This window comes from Tachypleus tridentatus, chromosome 2 (genome assembly GCF_004210375.1).
Source record: "Tachypleus tridentatus isolate NWPU-2018 chromosome 2, ASM421037v1, whole genome shotgun sequence".
Classification (NCBI taxonomy): Eukaryota; Metazoa; Arthropoda; class Merostomata; order Xiphosura; family Limulidae; genus Tachypleus; species Tachypleus tridentatus.
Genome location: NC_134826.1, coordinates 28,959,178 through 28,972,681, shown reverse-complemented (window position 1 = coordinate 28,972,681; position 13,504 = coordinate 28,959,178). Strand labels below are relative to the sequence as shown.

Genomic DNA, 13,504 nt, shown 5'->3' with positions numbered 1-13,504 from the left:
TGGTCTGCAGATTTATAACACTAGAAACTGGGTTTCGGTGCACGTGGTGGGCAGAGCACCAATAGTTAGCTCATTGTGTAGCTTTGTGCGTAACTGTAAACAAACAAAAAACTCTAATTCAAACTAAAATAAAATCTAGGCAAGAATACAGATGTTCCATGAACAGAATGATAGAGAAGCTAAGCATTTATATACAGTTAACCCTCTGGCTACAGGTATATCAAAGTTTGCATGTCACGACCTTTTTATAGAGTTGCATTCAAAACTTACTGTTTTGTTATCGATTTATTTCAGCAAACTGGACTTCAAAATGTAGTTAATAAATCACATTTTAATTTATTAATTCAAATGGAAATATTTAAATGAATTTTCAATCCTCACTCTGCTCTTTCTCAAGTGGAGAAAGAAAACAAATTAATTTTATACATTTCAAAGATGTATTTTAGAAAAACAAAAAAATTATAGAATTACTATATTGCTACACATAAAATTGCTGTAATTTATTTGGCTTTCTAACTAAGCTATTCGTGGGTGAAGAAAAATTTATTCTTTTCAAAGCAATGACTTGATCAGCAGACTTTAATACAGTCAGTAAAATTAGACATTTCCCATTCAAGCCAATTACCATCAGATGTACTTAATTTGAAATGTGCTCTTTTCTTCGTTATAAACATATTGAAGAGAAGTAGGTGTGAGTAGACAAGAGGTTTGAAAAAGAATGCAAAGTATAGTGATATTTCAGCAAATAAAAAAGATGGGAGGTTCGTATTTTGTATTCTGGATTTTAAATGTCTGAAAGTTTAGCTTCTGATTCATTAACTACTATAGACATTGTGTGGTATCTGTAATAAAATATAAACTGAGCAAGAAGACATGTCATAGAACACACACAAAAGTATATTTAGTGTTCTAACGGTGAAGGTGAAGACAATTGATAAAACACAAAACATTTTATTTTCTAGGTTTGAACATTTTAGAATACTTTTATTTTGTATTTGGAATGTGAAAATTGTGTTACAAAGATGATCTGTCTTCGTTATTAGACTAATGTACCCACGATATATCAGTATTTATTATTCTTATTTAATATTTTCTATTGAATTTTGAAATCAAACCGATATAATATTAAAATAATAAATTATGTTGTGATGGCCAATTTTATTGACTTGATAATAAAGTTTAAATTTTGAAAATAACCCTTTGTGAGAGGGTTAAGTTATAATAATTTTATGGTTAATTTTTTTAATTTGTGTTAATATTCTATTTTCTTAATTACCCATTTGAAACAAATAAAGGTTATTTTATGTACTGCTGCTGTTGTTACATAACTAAACGTTAAGGTTAAGTTTCATTGATGGGCTGAGAGAAAAAAATGATAGAAAGTACTAAACTTCTTGTCTTTTATATATATTTATTGTCATAAAATGAAGTTGTAAGCATTAGAAACTTACCATGTTAGATAAAAAAATATAAATGAAAAACAAACAAGATTTTCAGCAAGGTATGCAGTAAAGCTGTCCGAGCTATGTAGTCACGTAATGATTTTTTAACTCTTTATATGGTCAAATACTTAGATATGGTTGAAACAGCAATAAAATAAAAGTAAAACAGATGCAAACTATTGTGAGATAAGATTATGTGTGATAAGTAAATTTAATGTTCTGCTGTAATTTGCAGTCATTCCAGAAAGGAAAAAGTGTAATTTAGATTTATTTCATATTTTTTGTAGTGATTATAAGGTCATTCAATTGAATTGAGACAATATAGTGTTAGTGTAAAGAAAATACAAAGTTTCACTAAAAGAACTTGATACTAATTTATACAGTTTTAGAAGTTATGTTAATGAAAATTGAAAACTGTAAGATAAAATATTTTTAATAATTACATGAAAGTCACCCTGCAGTCAAACTAGTCAGTCTGTTGCCTTTTGATTTCATAATTCACAAAACTTGTAAAAAATGATACATCTGATTTTCTGTGGACAGAAGACTTGTAATTTTTATCAAAAGTTTAAGTTTGAGATTTATTATTTAAAATTTATGGTAAATATATAGTTTCTTGGTAACAAGGTTGTTGTAAGGTTGATCAAAATGTACCTAGCCCTTATAGAAAGGATTAGAACATAATTTGCTTTCTACTTGATGAACTAAATTGGACTTGCAACAGTCATACTTATCACATTCATTATATTCAATAAATAAAATATGTAAACATAAATTCAATACTATAAAGGTGGTACCTGGCCAATGTAGAAAACTAAATATTGAATGGTATTTGTCATGACACATATGAACAGATCCTTAAGCACCTCATTCTTTTAATCACCTTCTTCTGGTGAGTCTTGTTCATCTTTGTTATTTTTAGGACTGGGATACTGCTGCTATCTTTAAACTTGGTTATGACATTTTCATGAGGCTTTAAGTTTCTTTATATGTTGATTTTTGGATCTTGCAGGCTGATATGCAGAATGTTTGAAAGGAGGACTGTAATTTGTGAGATCAAAAACTAAATGTGTATGGTTGTTTTTTTAATAATAAAGTCACATTGGGCTATCTGCTGAGTACACTAAGGGGAAACAAACCCCTGATTTTAGCATTGTAAGTCCATGGTCTTACCACTGTACTAGTGGGGGGACCAAAAACTAAATAATTATTGTGTGAAACACAATCATCATGAAAAGCATGCTAATGATATGGGAGTCTGAGGACTAGTGACTGTTTAAGCTAAAAACGTTAATGCTTCATCAGAAGAATGTAACCAATCAAAAATTCAGAATGTCTCAACAGTAACTTTCTTATCCATTTTGAATAGCTTGAAAACTATCTCATTCTTTTGAACCAAAGATTCAAACAGGTAGGTTGTCTTTAGTCTACTCAAAATTATATATTTTTTTAGACAAAACACAGCTTATTTACTAAATTTGATAAATTATAACAGAATGTTATGGTATCAAAATAATAATTATTTTTTTGTTATTTCACATGTGAAATTTGGAAAGACTTAGCAACCTACAGCAAACAAATACAAAAATCGTAACTAGAATATACAATTGCTTGCTATACTTATTCATTTACTGTTCTATGTTTTAAAAAAAAAGAAGAAGCAAGTTTCAGAACTTGTTTGTAAATAGTAATAATCTGTATACATATAAAGTGTAACTGTGTTTTGCCAAATACTAGTCTGCTATAGCATAACCAAGACAGGTTATTTGGTAGAGACTAAAGGTCAGTTTTATACTGTTGAATACAGTAACATGAGTTCACATGTGCATCATTATCTTAACTTTTGTGATGTTAGCCAGCAATGGCTGAAAGGTAGAAACAACACAAATAATATTCCAAAATGTATTACGTTTGACATTTAACCTATTTAGACAAAATGTTTTGTGCATTTTTGTATGGTGGGACCTGGAGAGTGACATTGCATTTTCATAGGATAAAACAGTAAAGAAGCATTTTTGGTCAGCATTTGTTGTATTTTCTTACTAACAAAAACTACAATGGGATATGTAATATTGATCTAACAGCTGTAATAAAAATTGTAGTTTACTTTTGTGGTGTTTTTATGTTCATTTTGTAGCTTAGACTTAACAGTAGCACTAGAAATTGATTGAGGATCAAACAGCAGATGTATTATGGTGTTAAAATAACTAAGTTGAAGAATAAACAATATAATGTTGAATAAAGTAAAATCAGTATTTAGTAAAACAAAAATAAGTTGATTAATGTACAGTATTTTGGACAGCATCTCTAGAAACTGATTATTCTATTTTAGTTTGGCTTGGTATGGTGTGGTTAGGGAATTTGAAAGGTGAGGGTTACAGATTCAAATCATGTCCCTGAACATCTTCACCTTTTCAGCTCTGGGGGAAATGTAAAATGATGTTGAATCTCATTATTTGTTGGTAAAGAATATCTCAAAAATGAATGGTGGGTATTGTTGACCTCCACTTCAAAAGTAGTGATAGCTGGTGCAGATAGCCCTCAGATAGTTTTGTCCAAAATTAAAAAAAACAAATAATTTTAGTCTAAAGAAATACTGAAGAAGATATCATTTAAAATAAGAGAGTATGACATCATCAGGAATGGTAGTTCCAGCAACCACATTATATAAAATGTTTGAAGGAAATAAGTGCCTCTACAAAACACTGACAGTTTTACTGTTGTGGGGGTAATAACACACCTGTGTTATATCAGTCAGAAGTACCTTTCTTCTATTAATATGTAGTTTGAAAAAATCTTAGGTTAAGTATGAAAAGAAAAGCAATAACTGTGTTACAGTAAAAGAAATAAATTGTCAATATAAGGAAAAAATACTCTTTACTCCTTTATTTTGCTATTTTCCAACAAATCCAGGGACTTTCAAAATTATACCTGTATTACTCAACATCAGAATTTCCAGAATATTTCATGTTTGTCATAAAAAAAATAAATTTGTGAATTCATTTGTTTATGTTTTAATCATTAATTTTTTAAGAAGTGAAAACGTGAAGAATTTCCAAATATAGGGTTGAATTTCAATTACCAAACTACATTGCATATTAATGTATATTTATAAAAATAAATCTTACCAGTTGTATGGCTTGATGTAGTTTGGAGAGAAAAACTGAAAATCAGATGAAAACGTTGGTAGTAGCTTTGACACTAAAGGTCTGACAGACAACAGCCAAAACCAATGACACTGAATGCATAGTTCATATAACACTGTATGTATTGTGTATTTGAAAAAGGAAGTAATATCTCTAACAAAAAAAGTACTGTCATGTGGAAAACACAAAACGCTAAATATAAAGTGCAGATTACAAACACACAAAGTTAAAAGAAATAATTTTAGACAACTTTGTAATACACTATTACATTTATTATTATAAGATGTACAATTGTCTCTTAACTGTGACTCATTTTCATGTGCAAGAATTATATACACTAGACAAGTTAAAAGAAAAAAATTGAGCAACTTTGGGTTACACAGCTTTTATAGTTGTGCAGACATGACTTCATGTCATTGGTTGCACGAAAAAAAGTAAGGAGAGTTTAACCTCCAGACTTTTCCAAACATAAACATGATGATGCTATTAGAGGGTAATATGAAGTACTCGGGTTCAAATCCGTGTCACACCAAACATGCTTGCCCTTTCAGCTATAGGGGCATTATTATGTGATTGTTTGTCCCACTATTTGTTGGTAAAAGAGTGCTCCAAGAGTTGGCAGTGAGTGGTGATGACTAGCTGCCTTCCTACCAGTCTTACACTGCTAAATTAGGGAAGGCTAGTGCAGATAGCCCTTATGTAGCTTTGTGCAAATTTCAAAAATAAACCAAACCAGCTATTAGAGGAAGTAGATGCAAGTTTTGAAAATGGATCTCTATCAACATCATCTGCTTGGAAATATCTAAAAACACATTAATGGATACTTGTCTTGTCTGTGTGTGACTGGCACATGAAATAAGGTCACAGTTGCACAAAGCATATTTCTTGCATTTAAAACCTTATAAGTGCTGTAAAACTTGTTCTAAAACATTCAAAATTTCTTAATATAATAACTAATCAGTCTTTGTTTTTAAACTAAGAAAGAAAAAGGGAAACACTGTACATCCATGTGTTTCATCTTTCCTTGTTTTCAAGCTGTCCTCTGTTGGCCCCTAACCTGAAATTTTAAATTCAGTAAAATATATTTGCAATATTAAAATTAAAAACTAAGTCAGACATATTCCAGTAATACATTATTTTGTGCACCTGAAAAAATATTTAATACAACATGGGAAGCAAAACTTGTGATGATGAATAATGTTACACATATATAATAACTGATGATGAATAATGTTACACATATATAATAACGTTTGCAATAATAAAATCAATAAAATGGAATGCAGGCCTGATACAGTCTGGTAGTTTAGGTGCTGAACTTAGAATTTTCTGTTTACATCATCAAAACTCTGTCAGTTTCTCTCCCTATCAACTATATGGGCATTAATAATGTAGCAGACAATCCCACTATTATTTCTAAAGAGTAGTCCATAGTGTGTGCTGTCAACTAGTTGCCTTCATTCTGGTTAGGAATTGAAAATTATAGATAGTAGCAGATAGCCTTAGTGACAGACCATGTTAAAGTATCAGTCAGTAAAAAGGCTAAGGACCACTTATCAAAGTAATTTGTGATAGTCAACAAATACCTGTAGTATCTCAGGATGACTGGTGTGGGTGTTAACACTTATTGATAAAGAAAGAACAATGTCATCAAGAAATACTTGTAGTATTTTCAAAATATTTGATTTCACTGTATTTGAGTAGAGCACATAATTATTGGAGTTATGCCAGAAAATGTATAAGGAAACAAAATCTGAATTACAGTAGCTTTTCCTATGTTTGAAGCAAAGAAAATGATAGGATACAGTGTATCACATAGTAAAACAGTCTTTATATTAAACACTCGCAGACAACAAACGTTTAAACGGCAGGTGCTTTTTGGCACCTGAAATGAATTGAATTCATATAGTGTGTTAGTATTGACAGTAAGCAGAGTAATTTTTCTTGTAATCTTGTTCATTTTTCCCAACTTTATCTTACCTTACAGTTTTCCTGCAATAATTGTCCAACATGCATCACTTTTTGAAACATTTCAATGATAACCTGAGGTTTTTTTTGGGGGATGCATTTTTCTTTCTTCCTCCTCCTTGATGCTATTGCCCTCTTTGGATCTGTTTCCTCACATGTAGTTTTTGTTGCTGTTGGGATTATATTTAGAAGGATGTTATCTTTTCACAGGGTCATATTCTTTCCACTTTTTTTCCATTGATTTGTTTCTGGAAATTTGACAGAGTTTTTGGAATCACGTGGAATTTGTGGGTCGACACTCAACACTTTAGTTTTTGGTTACTTGTGTTTGTGATCCTGAAACTATTACCTCTCCAGTAAGTGTTTCTTTTTTCTGCATCCTCCAATTCTTTACCATTTTGTATTATTAGAGGTTCAAAATTTTGCCCAACATCTCTATTTTGGGTTTATTGTTGCCAGTAGTTTGAGTGGCTTTCAAGTGTTTTTCGGTTCAGTGGGGGGCACATTTGTTTGAGCTTGTTCCCCAATGGTGGTTATTCACTACCAATAGTTTTGCGATCCAGGTTTTTTCCCTTCTTCTCCACATTTGTTTCCTGTTTTAATTTCCATTCCATTAGCTTAGGATCCAGTTACACATCTGAATCTAAGGTTTTATTGATCAACTTATCACAGAGAGCTATCAAGCCTATCAGCTAATCTTTTTTAGAATTTTACTCCAGAATTTTGTCCTGTGATACATCTTTCGTGACTCTACAAATTTTTGTTTCTTTTTCAATTTTTTATGGATTCCTTTATCACACTCGAGTGTTTTATGCTCCAGGACTGTCAATAACAAAGGTTTTTGTCTCAAATCACTATATCCATGTTTATATTTCTCTTCAGTTCAGATGATGTCTTTGATTTCTTCACTGTAGGGTTTCATGCCTGGTCTATTGCACTTATTTCAGTATTGTGTGTATTTTATTTGGTAGTCACAGCTTTTGCCTGACATATACATGCTCTAGGGTTGAGTTTATATCACTGCATGGATTGCTGGCTCCTGTTTGCTTATTCCAAATTGGAATCTTCTCATTGCACACATTTACTGCTGTCAATAGCAGCTAGTGTTGGCTGGATTCTGTCTACTTGTGGAAAGGTTTTATTGTGCCTACCCACTATGTTATCCATTGTATTTCCCAATTCCACATTATTTGGACTCACCTTTTCCATTTCTCCACTTTTTATTGCTTTCAGTTCTCTGTGCATTTACTACTTCCTTGCTTTGTGCAAAAGTGGTTCTGTTGCTTTTGTGGACTTTGGGTCTGATACATACCTGTTTTCTTAAGATCTTTGCACAACTTAATGGAATCTTGCTTGGAATCATTTGTTTGCCCTGATTACCATTCCTCTTTCTCTTGCAGACCATCTGTTTTGGTGGGTCAGTAGGAATAGCACAATGAAGGGAGCACTACTTCCACCATTTCATCTAAAATTACATCAAATCACATATGCCTCTCTGCAATGTTGGAGTGTGTAAGTTCATCATCAAGAGGATCAATAATAATATTGATAACAATAAGTAACAAAAATGTATTTTTGCTCTATTCTATTAAAATGCATTTTAGCATTAGTTAATACACAGTGGCAAAGCAGTCTTGGAGAAATTGATCATGAATAAATGATAGTACAAAGCAAAACCTATGCAGTGACAGACCCTCTTTTTTGTTTTGTTGTCATGGATTGTGGCTGATATATGAGTGCAGTGATATACTCATGGATCATCAAAATTATTCTTTCATTTATTTTGAGTAAAGAGTTTGACATATAAAAGTACATATTTTCCTAATTTTTGTTATCAAGCTTGCCTCTCATACTTGCTGATAAATCATGCCTGTGTTCTTAGCAATAAATTAAAGTGATACAACTAAGCATTGAAAGGCTGTCAACATAAACCAGCAGTTCTTCCTTCCATGCATTCTCTGTGTGAGTTCCATTAGTAAGAAAGCTATTCAGGGCTAATGCATTGATGTATGATTTGTACAGACCATCTAGAGCACTGAAAGAAGTTTGAGGCCTGCTTTTGTTATCCAACTGGTCTTGATAGCATCCAGAAGCCAGGTGTAAAGTGATGAAACTGTGAGGATTGCACAGTTCATCCTGATATTTGACTTTCTATGGGAATGAAATAACATCAACTTGTTTGTCATGTTCATCCATCTAAATTTAAAATGGAACCATGGTGTGCCTTCCTTTCTGACATTCATTGCTGGTGATTGCCAACTACCTTCCAAAGATTCTATGTCTCATTCTTTCCCCAACAGCTATATGTCAGTGCTGGTTATATTCCAAATTCTCAAAGAAATCTATTTGGCTTATTTTATTTGATGCATTTACTATTTCTATATCAAAGTTTGAAAGTTTGAAAGAGAGAGAGATTAAACTCATTTTTGCACCATTTTAGTTTATCTTGTATGTATGCTGTATGTTTAAATTTTAGAGAACTTTTTAACATTTGTATTTTGACGTTAATACCTTCTTTATGTATTTAATTAGGTGTGTTGTTGGTCGGTCCACCTGGCACTGGTAAAACACTACTAGCCCGGGCTGTTGCTGGAGAAGCCAATGTTCCATTTTTCCATGCTGCAGGTCCAGAATTTGATGAAATATTAGTCGGACAAGGTGCTAGAAGAGTGCGAGATCTCTTTAGTGAGTGAATGTTATATTGTTTCACAGATTTTATGAAACTTGTATTTTATCAGAAATACAAATTTTTTTGATCTAAATTGTTTGAATTTTATGCACTTATCTGAATAAGATATTGCAGCATGTCTCAAATAATGTTAGAAAAATATTTAAATAACATTTTTTTCAGGTAATGTAACAGTTCTTTTATTTTACTTTGTTTACATTAACTTATTTCAACCTGCTACAGAACCTCCTGATACAGTTAAAAATGCTACTGATTTTACTTCCACGGAATTGTTTTTGACTTTTATTTGCAGAGGAGGTACAGAGTGTATATTGCTGAGAACTATGTCTATATGTGTGGCTGGTGATTTCTTCTTCTTTCCAATGTGAAAATGTTTCTCAGAGAGAAAACAGTTTGAAATCCATTTTACTGGCATCTTCTTGTTTTAGTCTGTCATGTTATACTTCCTGTCAGGAATTTTCACTTTCTGCTGTTTGCTATGCTACCACATCATCTTTCATGGGTAGTTCTTGATGATGAAAAACCTGCTTGAAATAAAAATGCATCTCAGAATGGCTGATATGAGTATTAACACTTTTACTAATAAAGCAGAGAACTTTCTCCATAATATCTTTCTCATGTTATTAGCAGTTTATCTAGCTTTGCCCCATTTACTTCTTCTTGCATGAGGGGGTGAAGTGTTTATTGTACATTCTGACATCTCCACAGTGATCATTTACATCACAGAACCAGTGGGACCAATTCCAAGTCTGTGTTTTTTGGATCTCCTTTCTTGGCCTACCATCACATTGTGGTCTTAGCTTGTCACTTTCATGGCTTCCTGAATCTGTTGGCAGATCAGTTATCTTCTCCTAACAAGAGTTTTTGCATGAAGTAGTCTCTTAATCCACAAATCTTTAGATGTGAGTGGTAACTTGGGGTTGTTGTGTTCTGTCAAGATTGGAGAGGTCTTCTTATCTGTGCTTACCATTTTATTATTCCAAATTACTCCTTGTGTTTTGCATCTGAAGGCTCTGCCTTTGCCAGTACAACTATATTTTCCACTGTACTAACCTTTACTTGTAGAACTTTACCTCTGCTCTGCTCCTGATTTTATCAACCCCAGTCATACATTTTTCAACCAGATATCACAATATTCTGTTTATGCATGGCTTTTGTTGGGTCCATTGTCTTAACTCAGAGATTGACTCTATATGTTGCGTATTTTCTTTTTCAGATCCATTTGACTTTGTTCCATGTCCATTTACCATAGGTTAATTTAAACTTTACACCTATGGTTGCTTCATCATAGTTTCTGTCCTTACCCACCTTTCCATTCCTCATCTTTCCCTGTTCTTCACCTGGTTGTTTGACAAAAGCTTGTTTACTTTGAGAGTGTCTGGTTTTTGGGTGGCACTGTCAAACACTTTCTGTTTTTCCAGGTTTCATATAGTTTTGTTTTCTTCTATCAGTTCCCTTCTTCTTCTTTTTTTGAGTTACATGTCCTCTTTGTTTTGTTTTTTTATTTGCCTGATTGGGATCTCTGGGCGGTATTTTATACTTTTTCCAATTGCTGGGGTGGTAGACTACGAAGGCTTCCTTCTGAGTGAGTTCCAAATTCACTTTGCCATATCTACTCATGATTATACACTTATAGAGAAAACGGGAATGCTCATTTCTTTTCTTACCATTTCATCTAAATGTCTTTTCCCAGGTGGACATATGTTGGTTGGAGGGGGTCAATCATACATGAGAACCTCTTCATAATGCCAGGTTCAGGATGACAATGCCATGTTCCCATGGTTGTGTGCAGTAGATACCTCTATTCTTGTTAATTTCAGTTGCAGAAGGTTTTTTTTTTATTTCTCCTAAGGTGGAGTTGGGGAGACTTCATCTGCTTTATAATACCAACAACAGGATGTATGCACCTATCCCTATGGATGGGTGAATGCTGCATGTCCTCATAATTTGAGATGGAGGATATCTCTCTTGTATTTATGGTTGAGTGAGCTATGATTTTGTTGCAGTTACACCTATTACCCTGTTCTTATGTTTGAATTGAGTCATTGCCATGATCTTATAATGCTGGATTCAGTTTGCTGTACTTATTGCTTCTGCTGTTGTTTTGGAAGTTTGTCTGATTTTTACCAAAAGCTCACTTCATCTTTGTAATTCTGGTTTCTTGATGTATGGCAATCTGGTTACTTATGGTTGAGGCTGGGAATATATATATAGCTAATTGTGTTTATATGTTGCTACAGCTTCACACCTCAGAACATATTCTACTTGTGCAAGTAATTTCTTTTTCCACCAATTTTAGATTAACTTTCTACTCCCTGAGCAAGCAAAGAATATAGCAGTTCCAGAAGCATGGTGGTGCCCCACAAATGTGCTTCATTTCAATCTCCAAACACCCTTGTTCATTCTTGACACTCATTTACCACTTTGTTTCTATGTTATTTGCCTCAACTGGCCTCTTCACGTTTGTAATGTGAGATTTTGCTTCGTTTGAGAAGGGGGTAAGACTGTAGCAGAAGTTAACATTATTCTTACAATGAAAATTTATTTCCAATAGGTACTTATCTTCATTCAAACACTTTCTATCCTTTCTCCCTACAGCCAGTGTCTTTCTTTTAGAGCCTACCAATTCTCAAAAGTGAGGATTGAGTGGGAATAGCATAGGAAGTTAGCTTTACCAATATAGCTGCCACAATGCTATAAGTGGAAAGTAGTCATGTGATATGTACATTTTCAGAAATGACACAAAATTGATAGCAATATACAGACTGGTGGTTGATCATGAATATTTGTTTTAGCAATATTTAGAGAGCAAAAGTGTACATATTAGAAATACATTTTCAGTGTAAGAAAAGTATTAACTTTTCTGTACTGTAAAGAAATAGCATTCTGTGCAACTGAATTTGAATGAAAAGTTGAACTTAAGGAACTTTTGGTTTAACTCAGGACTTTTTACTGGAAATCAATTGAAATGGTAAGTATAGATGCAATGGTTTGTAAATTTAATGATATTTGCCAAAATGTATTAGGAGAAAGTTCTGCTTAGAACACAGAATTACTGTTTCATACTTTCTTTCTCTATCTTTATACAGATGTTGCCAAAATGAGAGCACCATGTGTTATATTCATTGATGAAATTGATTCTGTGGGAGCAAAAAGAACAAATTCTGTACTTCATCCATATGCAAATCAGACTATTAACCAGCTATTAGCTGAGATGGATGGGTAAGGTGGACATATGTTACTGTTTTTGTTATTGTTTAAAAATAAAGTACAATCTCATTACTGAAATGTTGTATAGACATTGTACATCTATATGCACACATATTAGGCCAGTCAAAATACCATATCATCATCACACTAAAAATTACTTTTGTGAAAAACGTGTATGTGTTTTCTTGAGCCCCTTATTTCAAAATTTGTAGTAGTTCTCAGTAATCTACAAAGTTAATAACTGCATATGTCAGTATTATAGTAGGCTTGTAATTTTTCGTAGTTAACCCTTTCCAGCCTAGGCATAATGTGTATTACTTGGAGGAAATGAGTAAATGAGGAAATACCAAACATTGAACTAATTATTTGTGATGTTTCTTTGCAAGTTTCCCTCAAAATAAAATTGTAACTGAAATGTTGAGATTTAAGATTTTGTTTAGATATAAATTATTAACATCTGTTTTGGAAGAAGTAATTTAAAAATCAACTGAAAGCTCTATCCATAATTTTTAATATTTAGTCTTATTTTGGAATTATTAATTGGTTTGTAGCAGTCATTAGATCCCCACTTCCTGTTAAAGAGACAAATTAAACCTTGAAATTTGATGACTGTCAGAAAGTTTGTAGCTTATTTTTAACTCAAATATTTTAAAAATAGTGATTTTTGTAAATGTTTTATGTTTTGGGAATTGAAAATGATAAACATGTCATTTGAAACCTGGGATTAATTTCTTTCATGCAAGTTATTTGCCATAGAATTCACTTCCGTTATTATATAAGTACAAAGTAATTTAAAATTTTGCATAGCATTTGAAGTATTCTAGATATGTTTCAAGGGTAAATGTCTCTCTCAATTGTCATTTAAGTATGGTATTCTATTATTTAAAAACCACAATCAAGTAACAAATCAATTAAGGAGTTTCCCTGCATATTTATTTATTTATTTGCCGAACTAATTGTTTGAACAGTTAATATTTTTTAACATAAATTTAGTGTCTGTAACTCAAGGCCATGAACTAGCTGTGTTTTCATGCTCAGTGAAGGGTAAC

General features: G+C 32.4%; 1 protein-coding gene across 6 annotated transcripts in view; it reads left to right on the top strand.

The window, feature by feature from the left end:
- The window catches only part of YME1L (ATP-dependent zinc metalloprotease YME1L), a 140,297-nt gene that overhangs the window by 67,799 nt on the left and 58,994 nt on the right, over window positions 1-13,504 (top strand). For all 6 annotated transcript variants that reach the window (XM_076481856.1, XM_076481825.1, XM_076481845.1 and 3 more), the window contains exons 11-12: window positions 9,089-9,241; window positions 12,335-12,467. In XM_076481856.1, coding sequence (XP_076337971.1) covers window positions 9,089-9,241; window positions 12,335-12,467 — 286 coding nt within the window. The remainder of the gene's footprint in view (window positions 1-9,088; window positions 9,242-12,334; window positions 12,468-13,504) is intronic.